At 31.8% G+C, this 25,869-nt stretch overlaps 2 protein-coding genes across 2 annotated transcripts in view; one reads left to right on the top strand and one right to left on the bottom strand.

Annotated features, from left to right (window-relative positions):
* The first annotated feature begins 472 nt into the window (after positions 1-472).
* Positions 473-5,780, top strand: LOC148621963 (dual specificity protein phosphatase 1-like). Its single transcript, XM_088571402.1, has 4 exons — positions 473-942; positions 3,995-4,125; positions 4,362-4,581; positions 5,307-5,780. The coding sequence occupies exons 1-4, from the start codon at positions 570-572 to the stop codon at positions 5,633-5,635; spliced, it is 1,053 nt and encodes a 350-aa protein (XP_088427528.1). The 5' UTR covers positions 473-569; the 3' UTR covers positions 5,636-5,780.
* Positions 5,781-10,224: 4,444 nt separating this feature from the next.
* The window catches only part of LOC148621961 (signal recognition particle subunit SRP72-like), a 44,401-nt gene continuing 28,756 nt past the window's right edge, over positions 10,225-25,869 (bottom strand). Inside the window, exons 14-20 of the mRNA XM_088571399.1 lie at positions 25,289-25,392; positions 24,764-24,841; positions 23,017-23,154; positions 14,503-14,552; positions 14,056-14,163; positions 13,620-13,659; positions 10,225-10,537 (exon numbers count right to left, since the gene is read on the bottom strand). Coding sequence (XP_088427525.1) covers positions 10,363-10,537; positions 13,620-13,659; positions 14,056-14,163; positions 14,503-14,552; positions 23,017-23,154; positions 24,764-24,841; positions 25,289-25,392 — 693 coding nt within the window. The 3' untranslated portion in view covers positions 10,225-10,362. The remainder of the gene's footprint in view (positions 10,538-13,619; positions 13,660-14,055; positions 14,164-14,502; positions 14,553-23,016; positions 23,155-24,763; positions 24,842-25,288; positions 25,393-25,869) is intronic.

Raw genomic sequence — 25,869 nt, 5'->3', positions numbered from 1 at the left:
TCGAAAAAGAAGACAATCAGTTATATATACTACCATACATGGATTTATAATGTGTTTTTTTTTATCGTAACCATACTACAATATATATTTATATAATTAATATTATTCCTACAGACTGCAAATATTCCTGGTATGAACAGCAAAGGCTAAAAGTTTACAAATTCTTGATACGCTTTTAAAAGGTCAAGGTAAATAGCTGGTTAAGTGCCAAGTTGTATTGTAAATTAACCGCTGTGTGAGGCTCAAGTAAAACCACAACTACACCTCTGTGGGAATCCTCGTTTCCATTTATGTTAGTAGTAGGTGTTTCCATGCCTGATGCATAATTTGTGTCGTGTATTTAAATTGTTTCACGCTTTATTGACTATTTCCCACACCAATCAATAAAATTTTATCAATGACGATTATGAGATTGATGGGCGGTCCTACTTGGGGTTGGGCTGTTCCTTGATTGGCTAACACAGAAAATCAATCGGCGGAAGTTGTAATGCTATCATTAATCCCATTCATGAATTTTTATATCGGTCTATCAATGAAATATCATTTACTACGAGAACCGCAGACCAAGGATGAAGATGAATTTTATTAGCAGTTTTACATTTTACTCACACTTAGAAGAACACTTACTGCAATCTTCAGACAATATTATAATAATAGATGCGAGATCTTATCTTTCCTACAACGAAGATCACATTATTGGTGCTTGTAATGTTTACTGTCCTCCAATACTAAAAAGGCGAGTGAAAAATGGAGGAACCATTCGTCTGGAGTCTATGTTAGGTTGTGATTTACAAAACAAACTGAAATCAGGACGTATTGAAAAAATATTTATGTACGATGATGGCACTTATATTGATAGCAAAGATGAGATGTCGGACCTCTACATAGTCTGGACGTGTATGTGTAAATTGATGGACAACAAAAATGTCTACATGTTGAGAGGTTAGTCGTTTGAAACATTCTAAAATGGAATATAGAAATTGCCTTGTCCATATATTGTAGCTTATCAAATACCAGGGGAAACTATTTTGTGAACATATACTTATAAAAATGAAATTAGAGGTGATCTTGCGTGTTCCGAGGTTGTACAAAAAGACTATATAGTAGATTACAAAACACGTTTTATGCATTCCAGATTTTCCTAAGATAGTAAGTCATAAGTACATGTTTATAGAACTCCCGTTCCTCTCCTTATGACGTAGAATGTTAAATATCCAAGGGAAAGGTAAATGGGGTTCGAAACCCTAATTGTTGGAAATATCCAGCAAAGCTTGAGGTTGTGTATGGCAACCTATTTTCTTATTTGGTGTCATTCTGGAACGAAATTCCAATCTCTTAAGTTGTAGGAGTAGTTAATTTTGGGGAAAATTAACAAATTCTATCCTAAAATCTTCCTTTAATAAAGTTTCTTTCGGACTCCTCTTTAAAAAAAAATCTTAATTCATTAATGAAGTAAAAAACACACTCGACTCGTTTCCTACAAGCAGAGTAATGATAAAAAAAAGATAAAATAATTGAAATTGATGCAGAACATTTTGTAAAATTTTCGTCTAAATAAAATCTTTCACCCAAGTATCCTTTCCCTGTTAGCATTGTTAGCAAAAACGTGCATGCAATGTACGCGAGCACATGTGTGCGATACTTAAGGATGTTCGCCGAGATAATTCGTTGCTTTCATCAGTTGCTCTGACATAATTATATAACTGTTTGCACAATGAAAGTTAAATAACTTAAAATTCTAAAAAAAAAAAAAATTTGAAAAAAATCAAAAATCATTCATAAAAAACATTCATGTGTGGAGGAACAATAATTCTTTACTGATATAAAAAAATGAAAAATGAAAAAAAAAACCCGCAGAATTTTGATTAAAAAGTTAATAAATACAAAGTGATTACCACATTCTCTTTCAGTTTACATTTCCCACAACTGGTAGAATATTGTATTTCCTGCGGAAATAGAACTCTACCCGACTTTTTAATTACATGAATTAGATTATTGTCATCCTTTGAATATTTTATTACCGGAAATCATTCCAACAGCAATTTAATTAAAATACCTCCAGAGGTTGACAATACTAACAAAAGGCTTTTATCTTGAACAATGGTCTCCTAATCATTCACCCCTTAACGGCTCGTTATTGCCGGATAAGTCGACACTTAGACCCAAAGGAACTTGCAAATTAGACAAAGCCGTCTTTGTAACCTTTGGACTGAGTGTCGAAAGTTTTTTCATCAATATTCATGTTGATACTTTAATAGAAGTGTCAAACACAACATTGAGACAATTCATACAAAATCAAAGGTGACCCTAGCAAAGGGATTTATTTGTACACATCAGAAGATAAATAATATAGATCTACAGAACGTTATTTTTGGTGGACGAGAGAATGAAAAAATAAGAAATAAATCACGGAAACATCATATTTTACCACGGGCTGGCCATTTATATCGTATGTTTAACCCTCAGCGATTAGTAGGATTTTAATAACGACATAAATGCCTCAATGACCATCCCGTGGTAAACAATGATAAAACGAAGCTTCTGTGATTTATTTCTAATAAGACTATAGCTAGTTTCTTCATATTTTTAAATAGGTGCATCATATGTGTTGCCCAAAATGTTGGTCACGTGTTTATCACTTTTTTTTTTATTATGGTCTGAAGAGCTTTGAAACACGTCATATTAAAATATGAAATTGAATATAGTTTTACAGATCTGAGATTACATTAAAGGCTATGATAATTCCTTTTTGTTAGTATGAAATGAAATGCTTTACAAGCGAGATATTTCGTATTCGTATATACTACTTTAATTTGATGCAGACTTAGATGTAAGTAGCCCATATCTGATACATTCGGTAAAAAAGAGTGCATATAATTTGTTTTTCAGATATTCTGTGAATTAAAAGATCTTTAAATTTTAGTTATTTTTAACTCATAGCTGACGAACGATCTATGTCGTGGTAGATTTATCCTTTTTTACAATGTACAATATATTTACTACTCATACTAGATGAATATTTATATGGGCAGTACGACACCAACAATTTATTATGCATAAAATTAGCAATTTGAATACCCCAGCACATCAAAATTTTGTTGAATTTGGAGGGTTTAATTACTATTGCAGAACTTTCTTTATAATTTGACCCGTCTAGAAGTCAGCAACCGCCCACATATATTCTCATTGATCATCTGTTGGAACCAAGATCTGGTCCAAGGACGGCTGCTGCTGTCGTATATCTTGTGGTCGATAATTTTTCCCAATCAAAATAATTACAAAACCTATCCTTGTAGTATGAATGAAAACCTGGTAGGATCAATCAATGTATTCCGGCAAAAACTGTAACATTAATCGATCTGTCACTGAAATACTAACTTCATTCACAATCTTGTCAGGGCATCCATAATTAGTTTTGATCCAGATACAAAATATGTAATTTGTGGCGTGCCACTTGTTTCCGACAATCCTTACGCATGATAGTACACTGTTTGTGACTGCAAATTGTTTACAAACAATCGTGATATGATATATTAAAATAGGCCGGGTTGTTTACATGTACACGTCGTATTTAAGGGAATAAGTTACATGTAGGTTATGTCATGTACTATATGTAATCACGTATGCCTATGAGTCATAAAAGCACGAATGCTGAAACACAGCAAAGCACCACATTTTAAAATGGTGTTAATAAAAGACTATGTACATGTAATTTCGATATGGACATTCCACACGAAAAAATATGCAGCACTTGCATTTTTCAATTACGGGCCTCCCAAGGGGCATGAATACAATTATTTTGACATTAACATCAACATGATGTAGTTACATTCAATTACTTTTAAAAAATCTTGATAAACAAATTCCTAATTTTGACATACTTGTATTAACATTTTTGTTTTTTTTTATTAATTTCATTGGTAAAGATAGTATTAGGAAATAGAAGTTTCTACTAGAATGTTTTGAGTTTTATTGGATTTTCTTTCTATTTCAGGAAGTTTTAAAGACTTCAAACAGTCATATCCACATCTATGCCAAACCTCAGAGAGCTTTCAGTCCGAAAACCCACTCATGGAGATGGACAAGGCATGTAGAAAATCCTTGTACAGAACAGATTCCACTCAGGTACATTCATGCTGTTATCATGAATTTAGAAATTTTAGCTTCCAATCCTTGAAGGAAATCAATAACATATGAGAAAAGTAATGTTTTAGAAATTTTTTTCTATCCACCTAACCTATTTTTCCTTGCTGTTGCCTTTCATTTATTCCCCTAAAATGGAAGACAACAAGATTTTCAAACCAGCTAACTACCTAAAAGACACTGGCATTAGCTATAGAGCATTTGTTTTGTTCTTTCAGTCCGAGCCAATAATGTTGAAAGACTACTTGTATATAGGAAACGCTACTAATGCCTCATGCAAGGAGGAGATGTTGAAACTAGGTATTACAGCCATCCTAAATGTGTCCAATACATGCCAGAATCACTTTAGTGGGGATTTCCGCTACAAGACAATTGCAGTGGAAGATGACGGGTCAACAGACCTGTCTAAATGGTTTAAAGTTGCTATACAATTTATTGGTAAGTTTATTCCTAATGTTTTCAAATGTATACTAGGACTTTTAAAGTTAAGTTCTTACAGATGATTGAGTTCAAGAAAAAAAGAAGTACACAAGTGATAGGCTATAATGGCTGTTGTAGTTTTATTTTCTACCATTGTGGTGTCCTTAATATTATTTCGTATTAATAGAATCATAGTCATTGTTTCATTATAATATAATGTAGAACAGTGCTTGCTTTCAGATAGAATTTAAAAACTTAGATTTTCTTCAAACCTTCCTCAACTCAAATTTCAAACAATCAAAAGTTTTGAGGAAAATCTTAATTAGAGATTTTTTTTAAGAAGCCCAGGCTAAATAATAGATTGCCATATTATGACAACTTATAATAGAATACAACCTTGCTTCTTTAAAACAAATGTTGAATATAATAACACCCACATACATTTTTTGGGGGAAATTACATAAAAATGAAAATAGAAATGAAACAAGTGTCAGTATATCATGTAGATAAGTACTAGTGATAACATGTCAGGAAATCCTGATTCACAATGTCCATTGTAGGTATACTATTGAGGGACAAAGTGCTATACTTAGGAAGTCATTACTTAGTATCACTACTATAAATGGCTTTAAACCCACCTAATTTCTATTTTAAGTTTTCATAACTTTTTCTTTTGACAGACTATGAGGCTTCAAACCCACTTAACTTCTATTTTAAATTTTCACAAATTCTATTTTTTACAGACAATGAAAAATTTCGAGGTGGAAAAACCATGGTTCATTGCCATGCGGGAATCAGTCGTTCAGCAACAATCTGCCTGGCCTATATCATGTACAACGAAAGACTTGACTTAAACACAGCATTTGAATTTGTGAAATCCAGGAAGCATGAAATATCTCCAAATCTCAGTTTTATGCAACAACTACTAACTTTTGAGAAGGAGATACTGTGCAAGACACCAGTCGCCAAATCACCATGCCGATCCTGTTCCGTTCCAGCTGGGTTCTCTTTCTATAACTTTGGGAATATGCCATCACCTGTACTGGTATCTCCCACTGTAGACTTCACCTGAGGAGATTTTTGGAGAAGGAGAACCAAAGGATCCCAACATATTCCAAGTTTACCACAGAAAACTTGGTTACACAAAAAAAAATAACAAGTGATTAACTTTAAAATGATCTGTTGGTTAAACACATCTAGAGTTTGTACTTGTTGTTTTGTATTGTGTTGAGTTTTACAGTAATTTACTGGTTACTTTTATAACAGAAGCGTGTGATATATTTCATTACCAAAGACTAGAAATCCAAATAACAAGTATGGGTCATTGTCTCATTCATTGTTTTATACAAAAGTTTGTAAAACTTTCTAGTCATTCTGTTGATTAAGTTTGAAATAAAATGTTGAAATAAATTCAGTGATTTTTATTACCCATTATTATCATAGCCCATTTGAAAATAATTATGGTAAGTTAAACCAAGAGGCTCCCAGGAGCCTGAATCACTCACTTGGTTGAATTTTGCCTTTTAAGGGCAATAAATTAAACAATAAGTTGTCCAACAATTTTGATTCAAGAAAACTTTGATAGGACTTATCATAAGGATCATTTTAGTAAATGAAAGTCTAAATCTATCATAGTTTTCAAGACTGACTGAAAACTGTAAAAAAAAACCTGTCATTTTCCCCTATCAAGGGCAATAACTCTTATAAGAAAGCATCTGAAAAAAAATTATGCCTGAAGACTTTTGAAGACTTCCTAAAAATAAGGATCATTTCAGCTATTGAAAGAATTTGGCTAAACCTAACGGTTTTGGAGATATATGCAGAAAACTACTGTCTGACCACTATGTTCTAGTTTTAGTCACAGTGGCCATGTTTTTCGACAGATCAAAAAACTCCACTTCAATTCTATGCAGAATACCCCATGGAACACTTATACCAAGTTTTGTTTCAATTGGTAAAATAGTGTCAGAGGAGATTTTTGAAAAAAAAAATACCATTAAAAATAGCAAAAAACTTTGAAAAAGGGCAATAACTCCAACATGGCTTAATAGATTAAAATGAAAATTTGACTGCAGATAGATCTCATCATGCTGAACACTTTCAGCTGGTCAGGATTGGGCTTAACCTAACAGTGTTGGAGATATGTGCAAAAAACTACTGTCTGACCCCTATGTTCCATTTTTAGTAACGGCGGCCATGTTTTTCGACAGATAAAAAATCCCCACATTAGTTCCATGCAGGTTACCCCAAGGAATATTCATACTAAGTTTGGTTCCAATTGATCAAATAGTGTCAGAGGGGAAGATTTTGAAAGAAATAACATTAAAAATAGCAAAAAAACGTGGAAAAAGGGCAGTAACTCCAACATGGCTTAATAGATTAAAATGAAAATTTGACCGCAGATAGATCTCATCATGCTGAACACTTTTAACTGCCATCAGAATTTTGCTAAACCTAACTGTTTTGGAGATAAATGCAAAAAACTACTCTCTGACCCCTATGTTCTATTTTTAGTAATGGTGGCCATGTTTTTCGACAGATCAAAAATCCCCACATCAGTTCAATGCAGGATACCCAAGGAACATTTATACCAAGTTTGATTCCAATTGGTCAAGTAATTTCAGAGGAGAAGAGTTTTGAAAAATTGTTAATGACGATAGACGACGACAGATGCCAAGTGAACGCAATAGCTCACATGGCCTTAAGACAGGTGAGCTAAAAAATATAAACTTGTTTCCTGCTACCAGCAAAAAAATAAGGTAGATAGGTAGGGAAATTATTTTATTAATAAAAAAAACATTTACATTGAGTTAATTGGGAAATTGAGAATTAAATGGTGCTTACCCAGTTAGCAAAAATAACCAAAAATGATTAGAGTAGGCTAAAAAATAGGTTAGGCCGTGCAGCAGGAAACAGACATTTTTTATTTGCCTAACCAATTTTTGGAATTTACTGACTGCATGATTTTGGAATAGTTTTTCTGAAGGGAATAGCCTGTGTTCAATGATAAATACTAACTATTAGCCTTATACGTGCCAACACATTCGGTATATAAAACACACATCTCTTCATATACTGTTGTAAGGGAGATTGGAAGTCTATAAATTAAAGGAAAATATGGTTACATGTATTTAAGGATTGTTAATAAATTTTTGACCAGGTTATATGAAATAACCAACTTTGGGGCAGTTTACGCCTCATGAACCGTGAAACAGTTTATGAATATGTCCTACCTCTGTTACAAATTAAAAACAATCATAACTCATTTTCCTAATTTAATTTCTAATCCATTCAAGTCAAATTTCAGATTTTTCCCTTTATCAAAGCCTTATTTATGGTTCATGATTATTTAAATTGCGAACTGCAAACTGATCAATGTTAATGACATCACAGTACCAAGTAAGTTTTTGGAAAAAAAACTTTCTTGCACAGATGTGAAATAAATAATCATATTAAATTATAGTTTAATATTCATATCTCAGTCAAGACATGGTTATAAAGTACAGTACAGCATGACACCTGAACCAAATAAAATTCTTCTTCACAATAAGGCCACACAAAATTTATTTCTTTAGTAGTGGCATGTAATATTTTGAGTGTATAATAAATTCAGCTGAAAATATGATTAAGTTGTCCTTATTTTTATCTACTGTATTTTTACTGAGAAAATTTAATAATATATCAACTTCTTTTTTAAATTTCAAGTTTTGAAAAATGTGTATCATTGAATGAGGAAATGGATTATAAAAGGGTGAGGAAATATTTATTTAAATTGTTCATCTATAGCACAATACAAGAATGAATACAACAACTAAAAGGGTAGCCATATTTAAAGGGATAAAACTGCAGAAATACAAAGATAAAAGTGTTAAAGGCATTGTTCATACCTGCCAACTTTTAAAAATGTCCATGGGGGTTTTATGTGTAATATAGTTCTCAGCAACAAAGAAAATCATTTCTGGGGCCTTCAAATTCACGAAAGTGTTGTTTTCTGGCATCTTTATAACAAAACAAATCTAATGCATCACTTATTTGAATCTTAGATTGTAAATTTTGGTCAATATTGCTCTTTGAATATTTAAATTTTGGAACCCTCATGGGGAAAGAGTAATCAAGGGAATCGAGGGTCTATGAAAACACCACAAACAGTGAAAGTTCGCATACACTGATTTGTCCATGAACACCAGCTGTATAATTTGACCTGTAATTGATCCATAGCTGAGGACAACAGTTCTTAAACTGAGTCAATAATTCTTTAGTTAAACCATTCATAGTTTTATGGAAATCCTGATGAAGTTAAATCTTGATTTACTTACATAGTTCAATCTCTTTGTGGGCAAAGATTTTAGACACAAAAAAATGCTATGATTGTAGTATTAAAATGTTTCATAGCTTCCATCTCATACAAAATTCTACAGTAGGAGTCAAAAAAAAAAATTTATTGGAAAAACAAAAACAATAAAAAGCTCTGCTGAGCACAGCCAATTGAACTCAGTTCACTTGGGACAAATGTGGACACAATATTAGTAATTGACTCACTGATCATATGGACTTACAGCATATTATGGACAGAATAAGTCATTTGGTTACAATACTTCACAATATTTTGAAATTCAATTTAAGTACAAAACGTACTAAGTTCTGCTTCAGGGTGCATTCATGGATCACTCTGTACCTAATTCTCTTAAAAACAATTATAGAGTAAATTTTGTGTAAATTTGTTTAGCAGACTTTTTAAAACTCTTGTATTTAGACAGGAATTTTCTTAAGTATCCAATAAAAACAAAATTTCAAAATCACAAAAAAAAATATTAAATGTTTTTTTTAGTGTGGCCCTTTATGACTAAAAACCTGTAAGAGATATCTGAAATCTGATTGAAAATTGCAAGCAGGGATTTTCATGAGGAATCAAATGTTTTTTTTTTCAAAATCAGACAAAAAATAAAAGACAAAATTATTTGGGTGTGACCCCTTTTAATTCAAAAACTGTAAAAGATATCTGAATTCTAGTTGAAAAATGCTGGCGGGAATTTTCACGAGGAATCCAATATAAAATCAGACCATAAATAAAAAAAATATTCTTTAAGGTGTGGCCCCACTTAACCCACATAGACTGACAACGCTAAATGCTACTTGAAATTTGTTAATTATTCCTAAAAAAGAATATAATAATAAGTCTAAATTAAATGAGAAGTAAACTTTCTGTATCAATCTTAAGTAAACACCTATTTTACCCCTTTTGTTCTCTTTTTTTGCAAAATGGTAGGGCCATTTACCCCATTCTAATAGCAAGCATCCTCATGCAGCAAGTAACAATATATCAAAATTTCATGACATTAGGTTCACTAAAACTAAAGCTATCACATGGAAACGAAAAAATTCACTACACTGACAACATCATTACATAATACAACCCCCATTTTGTGTGGACGTATAAGTATTTATAAATTTATATAAAAAAGTGACTTGAACATCAATGTACAGAATCCTAGACGGGAATGTTTTGTTAGATTTTTTTCCATAAAAAAAAACCACTAAAAAATTAATGAATTCTATGTGTTCTGTTTTATAAACAATATCATGTGAGAGAAAGAGTAAACTCCTTGGGAAAGTAGTACTGAGTAAACAGTAAAAAAAAAGTTTAAAAACAAAGAACCAACATTAAACAACTAAATTATTTAATGACTGATAGAGATTGAAATAATTCTTTTACAACACATTAATTACTTAAAATTTATTTTTTAAATTACTAATTTGTCCAATAATTCATTCAACTGCATCTCAAATTGCATCTTCCCTTTACCACTTTCCTCCACCTCCCTTCTTCTTCTTTTTCTTGTTAGCTTGAACTGGTTTTTGTTGTCTGGGGCCTTGGGCTGTGGGTGGAGCAGAGGTCGGTGAAGTAGTCTGTCCTGGTCGAGGAGAACTGGCTTCACTACCAGATCCACCTCCAGTTGCTAGTTTGCTACTGTCACTAAAAAGATGAAAGAAAAAATAAGTTAAAGATCAAAAGGTACAAATACCAGTGATAGTGAAACAAAAGAACAAGAAATTTATTACAAAGGAGTAATGAACAAAATCAAGGTTCTAGCGGAAATCAAAAGAATGTAATCCAGGGACAAAGACCAGACATGGAAAACAGGCAAACACAACAAAGAACATAAAACAACAAAAATACAAAGTAACAAAAGTAAATAAGCAATTCGGACTCCACTAAAATTAAATACTTCAATACCTGTATCCTCACTTTACCTGAAAAAGTTATGCTATCAGATTCAAGAAAAAAAAAAAAGAACCGTTGAATGCAAGATGACAATTTAAATAAAGATTATTCCTGATATTTTGATCATGAGAAATGATGTCATAATGCAAATTTTTATGTAACCGTTTGTGAATAACAGCAGAAGTAAGTTGTAGAGCAAGTCAAGATCTAAACTTATCAGATAGGTACTCTGTAGCTGCCGCAACATGGAAGGTAACCTCAGAAACAAGACAAGTATAAATATAGAACACCAACTGTCAAATCCATCTATACAGACAATAATGTATATCATACATTGGACAAAGAGACCAATAAACACTTTCACTTTTTATAGCTTTATACTATTCATTGAACACGAGTTTTTGTCACTTTCATTATCACCCCTGGAACAAGTAATTATGTTGTTTTGCTTGGTAATAAACAACTTATAGTTGGTAAACATCACCAGATATTAGCAGCTGATTACAAACCAGTCATGACCGTACCGACATTCCTAAATAGTGTCTGACAAGTCCAGCAAAGTATAATTCCTTAGTTTAATAAGTTGCCATTGGCTGTCAATTTTCAAGCATCTTTTAATGTTTATCAGAATATCATACAAGAATGGATATGGTGAATATGTCAAAGAGACAATAACCCCATCGGGATGACATATGTCAGCTCAAGGCCACCCATTGGTCTTCAATGAATGACGATAAAACCCTCTTGCCACAGGACAGGCTGTAGCTGGACCCAAACAACAACATAGGTACAGCGAAATAGTTGCCCCTATATACTCCAGCAACAAAAAAGTAAACTGTAAGTGAAAACGAAACATATTGTTAAGCATTGGCAGAGATAATGAGGGATTCAATGACAACTTTAAAAAACTAGAGACTCAAGAGAGCCTGAATCACTCACCTAGTTAACCATTTGCTTATTTGAAAAACTTGAGGAATGAGACAGGCTAAGTTAAAATCAACTAAATGGTCAAATGCAGGAAATGCTTTTCACAGCATTTTCATGACCTGAACCAGAATTTTGCTAAAGGCAACAATTTTTGAATTTTTTTCAAAAACCTGTCTCATGACCCCAAAGTTCCATTTTTAGTGTAGGCAGCCATATCTATTCACGGATTAAAAATCACAACAGTCATTCTGAGCACAATACACTAAAGAACTATTATGCTTATTTTCATTCAATGATCTTAATGGTTTTAGAGAAGAAGATTTTCAAAGTTGTACATGTGAAATAAAAAACAACAAAAAAACTGTTTCAGGGGTCGCAACTCTTACATTAGTCAATGAATGGTTTTGAAAATTTCGGCACAGGTCCTTCTTATGATGCTTAACAATTTTACCAATGCAAGAAATTTGGTAAAGGCAACAGTTTTTGAGTTATTTGCAAAAAAACTACCATATGACCCCTATGTTCTATTTTTAGTAATGGCAGCCATGTTTTTTCATGAATCAACAAATGACTTATCCCAATAAGTGAGTACAATGACTTATCCCAATAAGTGAGTACAATGTCTTATCACATTAAGTGAGTACAATGACTTATCCCATTAAGCGAGTACAATGACTTATCCCATTAAGTGAGTACAATGTGTTGGCTAATTTATATAACTGAAAATACTCTTAGATAAGATACACTACATTACACTTTTATCAATTTATGTAACATAGTGTTGTAATTCTACACCAAAGGAAGAATCACATAAACCATAGTTTGATTTAGACGTCCGATTACCTAAATATTCCAATTTATGTAAGGACAGTGGTACTTTCTAAAATCCAGAGGAATTAGTGGTAATCCTAGAATAATGAATGAACAAGCTTATGTAACAAAGTGACTTAAATAATTTCCACTGCTATATAGGGCAATATACAGAATGAAAAATAATGACCCATCAGCCAAGCAGGACGTGGATAGTACACGTGAAGCAAGCATAATTACAATCCAGTCTAACCTTTGTTGCATTCTAGTTTCCTAACAGAATAGACTGAAATGGGGACCACACCTTCACACCCACACAGTTAATTCACTACAGATTTTAGTGTGAACCTAACATCGTACAAAGAGATGAGACTTGCTTTATAGAGTCAAACATTGTAGGTAAACTAAGCCCTACGTTTTTGCTGTAAATAATAGAAAATTATAAGTCTTATTAGTTTCAGTGTTTAATAAAAGGGCCCAGCTTGATACAATTGCAGAGATCCAACCCTACATTGGGGCAGGTATGGAAATGCCATTAGAACTTGATACAGGTTTCAGTCAAAACCTTAAAATAAACCAAGACCTTTTTTAATGGATATCACCTAGTACATGTAGTACAATCTCAAGATGATCCATTCACTTTTACCCAAGTTATCACCCAGAAATAAGAAGAACAAAAATTTGTTTTCTGGCCACTTATTCTTACATAGCTGAAGTCAAAACCCACAAAATCAATCTCAGTCTTCCTTTTGTAGAAAGGTACTATGTAGTAAAATTTAAAAGAGATCCATTTACTTTAACTCAAGTTATTTTCCCGATATAAGGAAATGCCTGTTTCTGGCCCTTTATGGCCCCTTGTTCCAAAAAAAGTTTAAATCTTAACCTCCATTATTAATCCTAGTATGGCACCTTGTAATACAGTTTCAAAGAGGCTAATTCACTTATAGTCAAGTTATTTCCAGTATATTGGCATCAGAAAAATGGTTGTTTCTGGCCCTTTTTGGTCCCAATTTCTTAAATGTTCAAGTCTTAAACCCCAAATTCTTTTGATTTCAAAAACATGAAGTGTTAACCTATCACACTAACATATACTTACAAATCAGCTGAAGGTCCAGAGGATCCTTGAGTACCCTTTCCTGTGAAAAGGTTGTGTTAGATTATTAATTGTATCATAAAGAATTGAGGGTATTAATAAGTAAAAGACCAAATATTTCCAAATACAAACAAAACAAATTTAATTGTAACATCTGTTTTATTGGAATTTTCCTTTCAAAATAGAATCAAAATATATCTATCATAAAGAATGAATCCTTAAGTATTGACATACCAGTACAAACTAAATACCAAGGTTTCAGGATGACACAACTTATTGTCATAGAAATAATACATGCTATAAACTGCATGTCAATATCAAGAACAAAACAGGTGAGTACAAACTCACGCAATGAAACTTTAAAGTTATCAGCATAATTCAATTACTTTTTTGAATTGGCCAAATGAGTTTTGACCATTTAAAATAGTCCTGGTCTTACCAATATCTCTTCTCTTATCCTTCTTCTTTCCTCTATAATAAGACCTTTCCCTTCTTGGTAGCCATCTTTCTGGATCAATCTCAGCATCTAAATTCTTTGGAAGTTTTCCTGAAAATAAATTGTAGTTTTGTCCTTTATTCACTGACAAAATCCCCTTTTAAAGATGATCTATAGATAGATATTTGCTAGCCTAATTTTAGCTATTTGAAGAATAAATATGTTCTAAATCTAAAACATTGTTTTAAACACCAAAAAAAATTGAAAGTTTTGTGTGTTACAGTGTCTCAATACTTAAACTGATTTTTAAATTCCCGCCTCCAATTTTTAAAATTTTGATCAATTATTTTAAGGGCAGAAGGGGATTAGAATCTGCTAATTAATTTTATTTGGCCTGACAGTAAGGAAAATTTTATTATCCCCAAGAAAACCAATAATGACAATACTAACCCTTTTTCTTCTTCTTTCTCTTAGACTTCTGAATTATCATGTCACCAGCTCTGTAAGAAAGATACATACTAATACATCTGACCTAACCTTCACAGGCAAATATTTTTCATGTGAAGTTCATGTTAATCAAGCTTCATGTGAAATTCATGTGAACTTTACATGAAATTAACGTGATTTTCACATGAAATTCACTTAACACAACTTTCATGTTATCAATTCACGTGAATTTCATGTGAAGACTCGATTCACATGAATTTAATGTGAAATTTATCCCGAAGTTTATTTGCTCAATTCATGTGAAATAATTTTTCCTGTGTAAAGTTTTAACAAAAAAATCTTATTGAGAATACTATATTTGTGGACTTCATAGAAAATCTCAGGCGTAATATTTGGATGTTACAAAATAGTACTTATAAGCATGCATACCCTGCTCCTGAAGAATACGAAAAATACATTTCATGATCATACTGAATCATCCAAATTGCACAGAAATCCAAAAATGAAAAATCTATGCTTTTGTTTTAACAGTAGGATGGATCCCTATTATTGTGGCATGGGATAAGAACTAATTTGTATTTTTAAAGAAAAGGGGCAATACTGTATACAAAATGTATAATTTGCTTTCTATCTTTGGATTTCATTTACTACCACAAATACCTCCCTAAAGGAAGGTTGGTGTGAACAAGTGTAAGACCAACAAGGATTTTTTAATTCAAAATTTCAAACAATTTCATACAGATCTGTGAAAATGGAGAAAAAAAAGATTTTAAAAAATGTGTAAGGAAGACTACTATGAACTAAAATCATGCTATTTACTCCATGAAACAAATTGGTTGACTGAAGCCATATTATAGAATGAGTACACTGTTAAAATATAATAGGAGTGTTTTAACCCTTAACTACCAGTAAAGCCATGAAAATCAACTAAAGAACATGAAAACAAGAGTACAAATGATTGTCTTGAAGAAGGATTCTGTTGATCCTCAAATGACAAATCAAAAGACATATATGACTAGATCCAGTCTGGTTTTTCATTCACTTTCACAACATAAAAAGATCCTATAATACAATTATTTTTCTACTACAAAGAAAATATTCCCGGAGCTTCAGCGCTGTCATCAGTTGGTGACAAAGCCTAAGTGCTAATTACAGAATCTGATTTAATTATCAATGGAGATTTTTACTAGCAGAAAGTCATTGATAAAAATGCAGTGTGTGGGTAGAGAAATCAATACTAGGTTGGCATTGCCGATATCTGTAATAACACAATCAAATCGTCTTAGATTTATCATGGTTGGAAGGGGCTTTTGTCTTTATTGACTCAAAACATAAAACAGAGGATATTCTATAATGCTTCCTTGCTATAAAGTTTCATTCACAAACTTGCTTATCAATACAAAATTGTTTCATATTGATCTGTGTGCTTCCTTGTGAATTTATTAACAGGAAGATATCTAAAGACATCTTCAAAACTAAAAGGAAAAACAGCACTTACTTCACGTCATATTAAAAAAAAAAAACTAAAACCATAACAATTTTTATTACCCTATAATGGGTATTTTTTAAAGGGTGCTAAATTTAAGCAGTCCATTTAAAAACGGCAAAATCAATACAGCAAAATATTTGTTCTGGGCTTAAGTAGTATCTGCCAAAATTATAATTAGGAAAATTTTTTTGCTTACTTTTTTCCTCTCAAAATCACAAAATTTTGCAAACATTATCAAACATATGGTACTTGAATTTATTCCATCCATCAGATTTACTGAACTCCATGAAAGAATTCAAAACACAATCATTTACAACGATGAGTAATTTGATGTAATTCATTTTACTGAAAATAAAACATAACAAAACAAAAACAAAACAAAACAAAAAAAAACAAGAGCAGATAATTCCTTTGTCTCGATAATTTGTATAATGTGTGCTTAAAGAAGTTAAACATCATACAAGCAAGAGTAACTGACAAATATGATTCTGAATTGCTGATGCTGCTTAATTACTTTTTGCCTATCCTGGATATAAATGTAAAGAATTTTTGCTTGTTACATGACCAAATCAAGACAGCTTTGCATATACAGCACAAACACTGCCTACAATTGGTCTTCATTATAAGACAAACAAGTAACAATTCATCAAAATTTCATTTCATCCAGTTAAAGACAGCTCAATTTATTGCACCGAAACAGACAAATTGAAGTGACAACAAAGACCACTGCATCATAACATTATAAGACTGCAATATATGCATTCAATCATATAAAAGATACGTTATTTTTTTAATTACATTGAAAATATAATTTCTGCCTAATTTTGCAATCTAGGCTGTAATTTGTATTTGCAACTGAATATAATCAACACAAACTCCTTATGATATTATTCTAAGTATGAGGTAATTGATTGTGGAATGAAGAGAAGGCAAAGTGATGTATTTATGCAAGTTTTATTGCTGTATAAGATCAAACCCTAAATCTTCTGTACTGAAGTAAAACCTGAAAGTGTTTATGCTGAAAATTCATAGGTTCTTCCCAATCAGCAATACCTCTACCATATTGTATATATTGGTAATAATTCTTATGGCCTCATAATCTAATTAAAAGACATGAATATATTGGTAGCCATCAGTATAGGCACTTCTATAATCTTAACATCAGCCATGAACTACAATCAACTGTCTTTGAGGTCTGTGATCTCATATAACAGGCTATCAATTACACAACAGATAACTAATGAGACCAATCTATGAAGTTTTCCCCCGCCTCTGTATCCACAGGTGAGACACAGGTGACATGATGATCAATAAACCACCAACTGAATCATAAAACCCTCAGATCAGTTTTTATTCTAGGAAAATGTTTTATCTATTATTCAGAAAGGAGATGTTCTCTGTCATAAAACCTGTCCGAATCATTATCATGACAAAGGGATTGGTAATCCAACTAAGTATTGACTTCATCCAAGAAGATAAAGTTTCTTTCACTAAAACCATGATCCCTTTAATAATTCAAATAATTGTGAAAAGATAGTCTGGAAAGTGATACATTTCTACAGTTAGAACCAAGGATACATTGGCTCTCATTAATTTCTACCAGGACTTCTACATACTAGTACTTTTAAGAATCAGAACATGGAAGGGGAGTTTTACTTAGACAGGGATTGTAAGTCAAGTTCTAAGCAAAGCAAGGCATACACTAAATAAACTTTTTCATTAAATTTAAATCACAAAGATTTTAAGATATGCCTGCCAGATGAGCCTCTTGTGTGTACAGATATTATAACTCATTACTATCAAAGCTTTCTATGACCAGCACTCCCTAATAACAGGTGACAAATTGCTTTATCATTAAACAATACAATCAATATAGCTTCATCAATAACTAATGAACATTACAAGTTTCCAGGTCTTCCTTCAACAGTAGGGGAGTGTTCACATTAAATATTAACAAAAAATAGAGGACACACGAGGTGAAGAACCTTCAGTGCCTAGTTTTCTAGATAGCTTTACTTTCAAAACTGTTCAAGGAAAGCAAGTGAAGTTGTACAATACTGAATAGTGCAGTTTGATTTTGTTATTTATACAAAATGAAAAATAAACTGCAATAATATATATGGACTGCATAACAAATCATTATGACACAAAGACAAATGTTGTACACTTATACAAGCAAATTAACAACCAATTTAATAGTGCTAAATATGTCAAACATTCATAATTTTAAGATCAAAGATCAATATAAAAAATATCCAAATTTTTTTTACTTGTTGCTGAGAGTATATGGCAATACACAACTCTAAGACATTGAAGTTACTTACATGTAATGTCGTACAAAGTTTTAAACGCTTTTCAATTGGCAAACAACATTAGACACACAAACTTAATTCCCTTTCGCCAAATACCCTAAGACAACAGTATTTCATTTTTTTAATTGCTTTTAAATAGAAATAATTGTAAAAGTATACAAAGTGTCAATAGCCATCTCAGTAAAAAAAAAGTTTATCATTGGAATTCAAAATTGAACAATATCCCCAACCAACAGCTACCTGGTGCTACAAATACTGGAAAACTAATATCCATGTTTGACCAGTTTTAGTTCAAAACAAAACTTGATACTTGACAGGCAGAGACTCAAATTAAAAAAAAACTTTGTAGAAGTGTACCTGGTCCATTTCAGGTGTGTTCTCTGAGTAGAACATGATATAATCCTTAGACCTGTAATGAACCAAGGCTGAAGCATAGATGGTTATACACCTATAATTGAAGTGACACGTTCAGTGGTCTAACATTGGGATACCTTATCAATTATAGCTAAGATAAGGTATAGTATGACCATATCACCTGAAAGGTTTGCAAGATTCCATCATTGATGGTGAGTAAAGCCAAGCCTACTGTGCCACTAACATATGTCACATGTTTTACAATAATTTACAGATATTGATTTTAAAGACACACACCAGCATCTGTGATTCAAGGACATAGAATATATAAAGCAGTGCTGTGACAGGTGCTTTTAAATACTTCTAGGCTTGTAACAGACCACAAATTTAGCCAGTGAAAAAAACACATAGTTGACTATTAATAATTCCAATGAATAATTTTATCTATACATGTATTATATAGAAAGGCTTAAACAATTCAGTGTGTGCATCATTTATGCCATATATAGAAGTAAAATATTTCTGAAGTGGAGTTTTAGCAAAGCAATTCCAAGTTCCTTTCAACAATCTTTACCAATACTTTTTTTATAGTTTACTAAAAGAAATTCAGTGCAAAGATAAAAAAGAAATAAGAGGCCTCCAAGAGCCTGAATCGCTCACCTAGTCGAATTTTGCCTTTCAGGGGCAATAAATTAAACAAGAAGTTGTCCAACAATTTTAACTCAAGAAGTCTTTGGTAGGACTTATCACAAGATCTTTTCAACAATTGAAAGTTTCTTTTAATCTATTATAGTTTTCAAGATACTGACTGAAAACTATTGAAAAAAAAGTATTTTTCCCCTGTCAAAGGATCATTTCAGCTATTGAAAGCATTTGGCTAAACCTAACGGTTTTAGAGATATATGCGAAAAACTGCTGTCTGACCATTATGTTCTAGTTTTAGTCACAGTGGCCATGTTTTTCTACGGATCAAAAAACCCCACTTCAATTCTATGCATGATACGGTATCCTGGATACCCCAAGGAACACTTATAAAGAGTTTTGTTTCAATTGGTAAAATAGTGTCAGAGGAGGAGATTTTTGAAAGAAATGACATTAAAAATAGCAAAAAAATTTGAAAAAGGGCAATAACTCCAACATGGCTTAATTGATTATCATGAAAATTTGACTGCAGATAGATCTCATTATGCTGAACACTTTTACCCCACCAAAATTTGGCTAAACATAACCATTTTGGACATATATGTGAAAAACTACTCTCTCACCCTTATGTTCTATTTTTAGTAATAGCGGCCATGTTTTTCGACGAATCAAAAGTTCCCACATCAGTTCTATGCATGATACCCAAAGGAACATTCATACTAAGTTTGGTTCTAATTAATCAAGTAGTTTAAGAGGAGAAGAGTTTTGTATAATTGTAAACAACGATGACGGACGATGACAGATGACAAAGACGGACGACGACTTTGATGGACACCAAGTGATGGCAATAGTTCACATGGCCTTTGGCCAGGTGAACTAAAAAGAAAGTGACAAAAAATACAGTAAACAAAAATAAAAAAGGATATCTAATGGGACATAAAACAAATAAAATAGTTTGCAAACTGCAGGTAGACATGCCCACAGAGATCAAACACTGAATAAATGGGGCAAATATGGACACAAAATTTAAGCTCTGAATTTGGATCGAGATTAAATGTATGACACAGGATAATATTTTACCCAGAATGAAAGCAGTCAAATAACTTAAATGCTTGCAATAAGACTTAACAACAAAAAAAACCCAAAAAAACAACAACAGACAAACAGACAGAAGTTCTTTATAAAGTTGCCAGAACTTTGTTTCTGTATCTAAAGGGTATGATAAAAAAAAATCAAAAGAACTATTACTTTATACCTCCATTGGTGGAAGCATTTTTTAGTTATATCATATTTGTACAGGGATGATTTTATGAGGTTGTCAGACAAAGCGGAAATTGGTAAAATCAGAAATGAATAAACAGTAAAAAAAAGAATCATAATGGTAAAATCTGGATTTCAATTAGCAGAATTCCGCTAAAAGGTGGAAAAAAATCATCCCTGATTTGTATGAAAAGTCCTTTAACTAAAAAAAACATAAAATCCAAAAGATATAAAAATCAAAAGGGATTACACTAATAGAAATAAACTATTTAACAAAGTTTCAAGAAAATTGTTTGAAGCATTTTCAGGTTCTTGTGAAAACAGGGAAAATCTCTCCCTTTTTCCATCAATAAAGCCAGACAAATTAAAAAATGAAAAATCAGAAATTCAATAAACTAAAAGGGAGCTATCATCAATCAAGCAAAACAATTCACTACAGTTTCATGAAAATATATGAAACCACTATTGAGTTATAGTCTGAAAACTGATACTCCCCCTCCCCCCCCCCCCCCAATTTTACGAATAAAGTCCCTTAACTTTAAATCATGCAAACATAATTTTTTAAAATTTGAAAGGGAGCTTCCAAACATACAAAGAAACAATTCATCAAAGTTTCATTGAAATCGCTACAAGGATTTTTTAGTAAAAGTTCAAAAACAGAAAAAAATTTTTTTGAATGAACGAAGTCCCATAACTAAAAAAAAGTGAAAAAATGAAATTTATAAAAATCAAAAGGGAGTTCACATCAATCAAAAGAAACAATTCACCAAAGTTTCATTGAAATCGCTACAAGGATTTTTTAGTAAAAGTTCAAAAACAGAAAAAAAAATTTTTGAATGAACTAAGTCCCATAACTAAAAAAAAAGTGAAAAAATGAAATTTATAAAAATCAAAAGGGAGTTCACATCAATCAAAAGAAACAATTCACCAAAGTTTCATAGTATTTTTGATTTATTGTGTAAAGTGTGATGGACGGATGGACTCTGGTATACCATAATACATCCTGTCTTAAAGACTGGTGTATAAAAAACAATTGTGCGATCTTCGAAAACTCCTTGATCAAGAAATCACAAAAGGGGGATAACAAATATTCAAAAACTACAAATGAGATTGTGCTGAAAACAGAACTTGATTGTTATTCATATTTACAAAAAATTGTGAAAAGTTTATATATAAAAAAAAAAAATCATTTAATATTTCTCAAGTAATTACCTGGGCATCAGGAGGGACATACATCTGTCAAGGAAAATAGGGTATCATATTTAAATTGGTACTGAGTGTAGCACTGAGGGTATAAAATATCACATATTGGGCAATTAATTACTAGGGCACAACAAATGAATTTTTACTATATCCCTAAAAACAATTGTGAAGAAACTACTTTGGCTTGATTTTTCATTTTTTTTTACTAAAAAAAGATAAATGGAAACTAATGACCATTATAATCTAGACTTAGGTACATCAGAGCAAAGTTTTCATGTTCAAGATTATGGAGGTTACTATTTAAAGGGAAAATGAGGTCACCACAGTACCAGATTAATAGTGTATAGCATTTGGTAAGCAGACTAGTGTCATAATGTACATATGAGATGGACATTTTGTGCCAAAAAAAATAATTAGAGATGTATAAGAAAGTTTTAAAGATTGCTTCATAATCTACCATTTATAAAAAAGAGAAGTACTGCAAATACTACAAAAACAATACTTCCACAATCTCTAAAACATGTACACTCCCCATCATAAGATTCAATATGCTGGTCTACTAAAGTACATAGACTATAACCCAACAAGACTTAACTGCTGTTAAATCATTCAAGCTCATAACCATTTTATCAATAAACCACAAACAATTATAGAAAAAAGCAGAAATAAAAAGAACTACATCCTGCATGTATTTCAGACTGGAAATTCTAATAATGAAGCACTCCTTTACATCAAGTTAAAATCTATACCAAACTATCCATCTAACAATCATTATAAACAGTTTATTGACAACAAATTTAATTTGTAGGTTTTCATAAAAATACAATAACAACAATAACAATCCCTTTTTTCATTCCCTCAATTCAACAGCTGATCATGTATAATTGACAATAATGGTTTAAAACATTGTAGTGGTCCATACAGATCAAGGGAGATAATCTAATTACCCAATCAGTTTGGCTGACAGCAACACATCTGAGAATGCTTTTAAGCTCATTCACTTCCCTTACAAACACACCTTGGGTAAACAAACCAACTTTATCAGAAAATAATGTATTTCTAAGAACTTAGACTTCGGCAAATGTCTTAAAAAGAGAAGATAACCTGTATTCTTTCCACAAAATTGGCATTTTTTCCTCTACCGACAATGGTGGTATCGATTTGATTACTTTTGAGCCAATGAATTGAAAAGCAAAATATAAAATATGGCAATGTGAACAAAGAAAGATTACATACACCTATAATTAGAATACTTACGGTCCAGGTGATGGTTGAGCTTCTGTTTTCAGCGCCTTTTTAATATATTTTGGTCCTAATGTACTAAATGATGCTTCCAATGTCTCAACATCAATCTTTTTCACAATGTCATCAACTGGTGGCAAATCAGCACTGATACTGTTATATCATTAAGGAAAAGTGAAAACTGTATACAACATACATACTTTGCACCATAAATACTCCTATAGAGTCATTCAGTTTTATGTACCAAAAGTCTATTAAACTTTATACAGAAACCAAATGCTTTGCTGAATAAAACTGGATAGGATAACCACCGTCAAATCCTGCACAGTGGAAATATGGCTTGATTCTATATCTATACTTGTAATGCTTGACACAATACTAGATTTTTGATGATGCAGTGTAAACAGTCATATCATATAAGTTGTAAATTGGGAAAAGCAGTACAAAATAACTTGTGGCATGAAGATGGATCCTGTCTATCATGACAATTTAACCCTCCTAAATTTTTACCTGCTATTATTCAAGGTAATTGGCCAAATATGCTGTCTGATAAATATGCTTTACTCTAAGCCATAGCAGCCATTAGGTTACATATCATGGCATAATAAGTCAGTATTCTTTGAAAAATAATACACTGCACTGACAAAACCTTCAATAAAATTAATCCTGTAAAAGAAGCTTTCATTGATCTTGCAATTCTAAGTACAGGTATATTGGTCACTAATACTGTTTGTCTGTAAAGCTTTCCACATGTTTAATATATCATCAAAGACAGAATATAAAACAATTATGACATTGTCATGTTAAACAAAAGAACTAAGAGAACTATAAATATTAACAGAACAGAAAGACAATACAAAAGAAGTAAAACAGTCCAAACTTTATAATTTCATATTCTGACAAACAAAATTAAGTTTACTGGTAAACAACCAGTAGAGTTACCAGTTAATATCTAATTCTTACAACTTCAACTTTGTTCATCTAACAATTAACTCTAAAGTAAATTCTCTATTCATGAAATCAGTGATTCTAATACCGGGTATTAACAGTATATAACATCTGTACCACAACAATGAGTTCACTGGTATGACTTATGAATTCATTTATTTTGATAAAATAATAAATGGCCATACATACTGTTAACCCCTAGAAAATGTTTGTGCTGTCTTACTTTCTATAGTTTACCAGCCAATCTAATTTGTGTTGTTTAAAATTGTCCTCATCAGTCAAAACTTATCATAATATTTTAAGATTGATACAGGTAAGTAAAAGTGTCACAAAAACCTTCAGTCTACAGTATGTTGGACCTGTATTAAACCTTTTAAAATACAAATTTTACAACATTCAAATGAAAATTGAGAGTTTAAGGTAATTTAGTCAAGAGATTGCCTATTTAGACAATTACAACATGTAGGTCAAAATGAATGTCATCCATTGAAGCTAAACTGAGTGTCTTAACTTCTATGGGATAAAATGCAATTCAGAAACTGTTAACAAACTTATTTCTGCAAGCAATTTATTTCTTTTGTTTTAGTTTGTAAGAAATAAAAGTTGTGAATATAGGTAAGTTACATGTTTTAGCCTGTTTTCACAGACAACTAATACCAGTGGTCAATCCCTAAAATAAGTCATGACAGTCTTCAGCAGATCTACCAAAATGTATTGGGTTACTGACATCCTTCATATATATAAAATCAATGATAAAGGAATGATCCTTATATCATGAGATTAATATTAATTCAAAAGACAGATTAAAGGATACAGTTGAGCTTTTGCTTGGTCAAACTGTGAATATGCAGAAATCAACTCTGCTACTATACGATGATCCTTTGGATTTGACCTGTAATATACATAATTATAAGTGTCCATAATTGAAAAATAAAAGTTCTTGCACTGAAACTGAATCATTTAAATATTTCTAAAGTAGATACTGGTATATCATAGAACTCCTAATGAGTAAGTCTTGGTCACTGTGAATAGTATTGTCTAAATTGTGATCCAAAGTAGACAATATCACTGAATATCAAGTGTATGATATTTCATTCAGTCACTTATTTTACAAATGTTACATAACAATTACATATGCTATTAAAGAATGATATCATACAAAGTCATTGATAGTAAACTTTAAAACATTTCTTTGGTATGAAGACCAACTTAGCACTGTATGCTGTTGTCATCGACATGACTATGATATGATGAAGAAAAAAAACACTTTTACACATGTTTACTTTGACCAATGTGATTGGAGAAGTGATAGAATCATCATCTACCATGAACTACTTACTTCCTTAGCTGTTCCAACATGACAGCTGCTTGTTGAGGGTTACCCATCTGTATCTGTAGTGTAGCATTAGCCCTCATTAATGTCAGCAGACTTGGGGAAGAGGCCTGAAGATAGAACAATTACATTGATATGCTCGATCTAGTAATCACTGATTTTTAAAGTAAAATAGAGCCACAAATCCTTAACTGTAAATGAAGATACACTGTAACCAAACTTAACCTGCTTTTAATGGCTGACATCATTGTGTGAAAGTCTGACAAGTTTTCCTCTTGTTTAAACTATAATCAAGAAACACAAAAATGATAAACATCACTCCAACTTGTCAAGCAATCATTATAGGGGGACAGAAATGGTCCGTGTGACAAACATGCGATGGATTGGGAATGAAGGAGCTTCAATAAATAATACGATGCTTTGAAGCTCACAGCTCAAAATGACTGCAGAGATTAAACCCTGAACAGTTTGGGTAAATAACACAACATTTAAATTTGATACAGTTCTGAACACAGACTGTGATAATATAAGATTCAGATTAGAATGAAAGTTGTCAAAGATTTCTAAATTTTATAATAAGACATTTA

This window comes from Perna viridis, chromosome 3 (assembly GCF_037379345.1).
Source record: "Perna viridis isolate PV_CMFRI_1.1 ecotype Kerala chromosome 3, ASM3737934v1, whole genome shotgun sequence".
NCBI lineage: Eukaryota > Metazoa > Mollusca > Bivalvia > Mytilida > Mytilidae > Perna > Perna viridis.
This window is presented reverse-complemented; position numbering and strand designations above follow the sequence as displayed.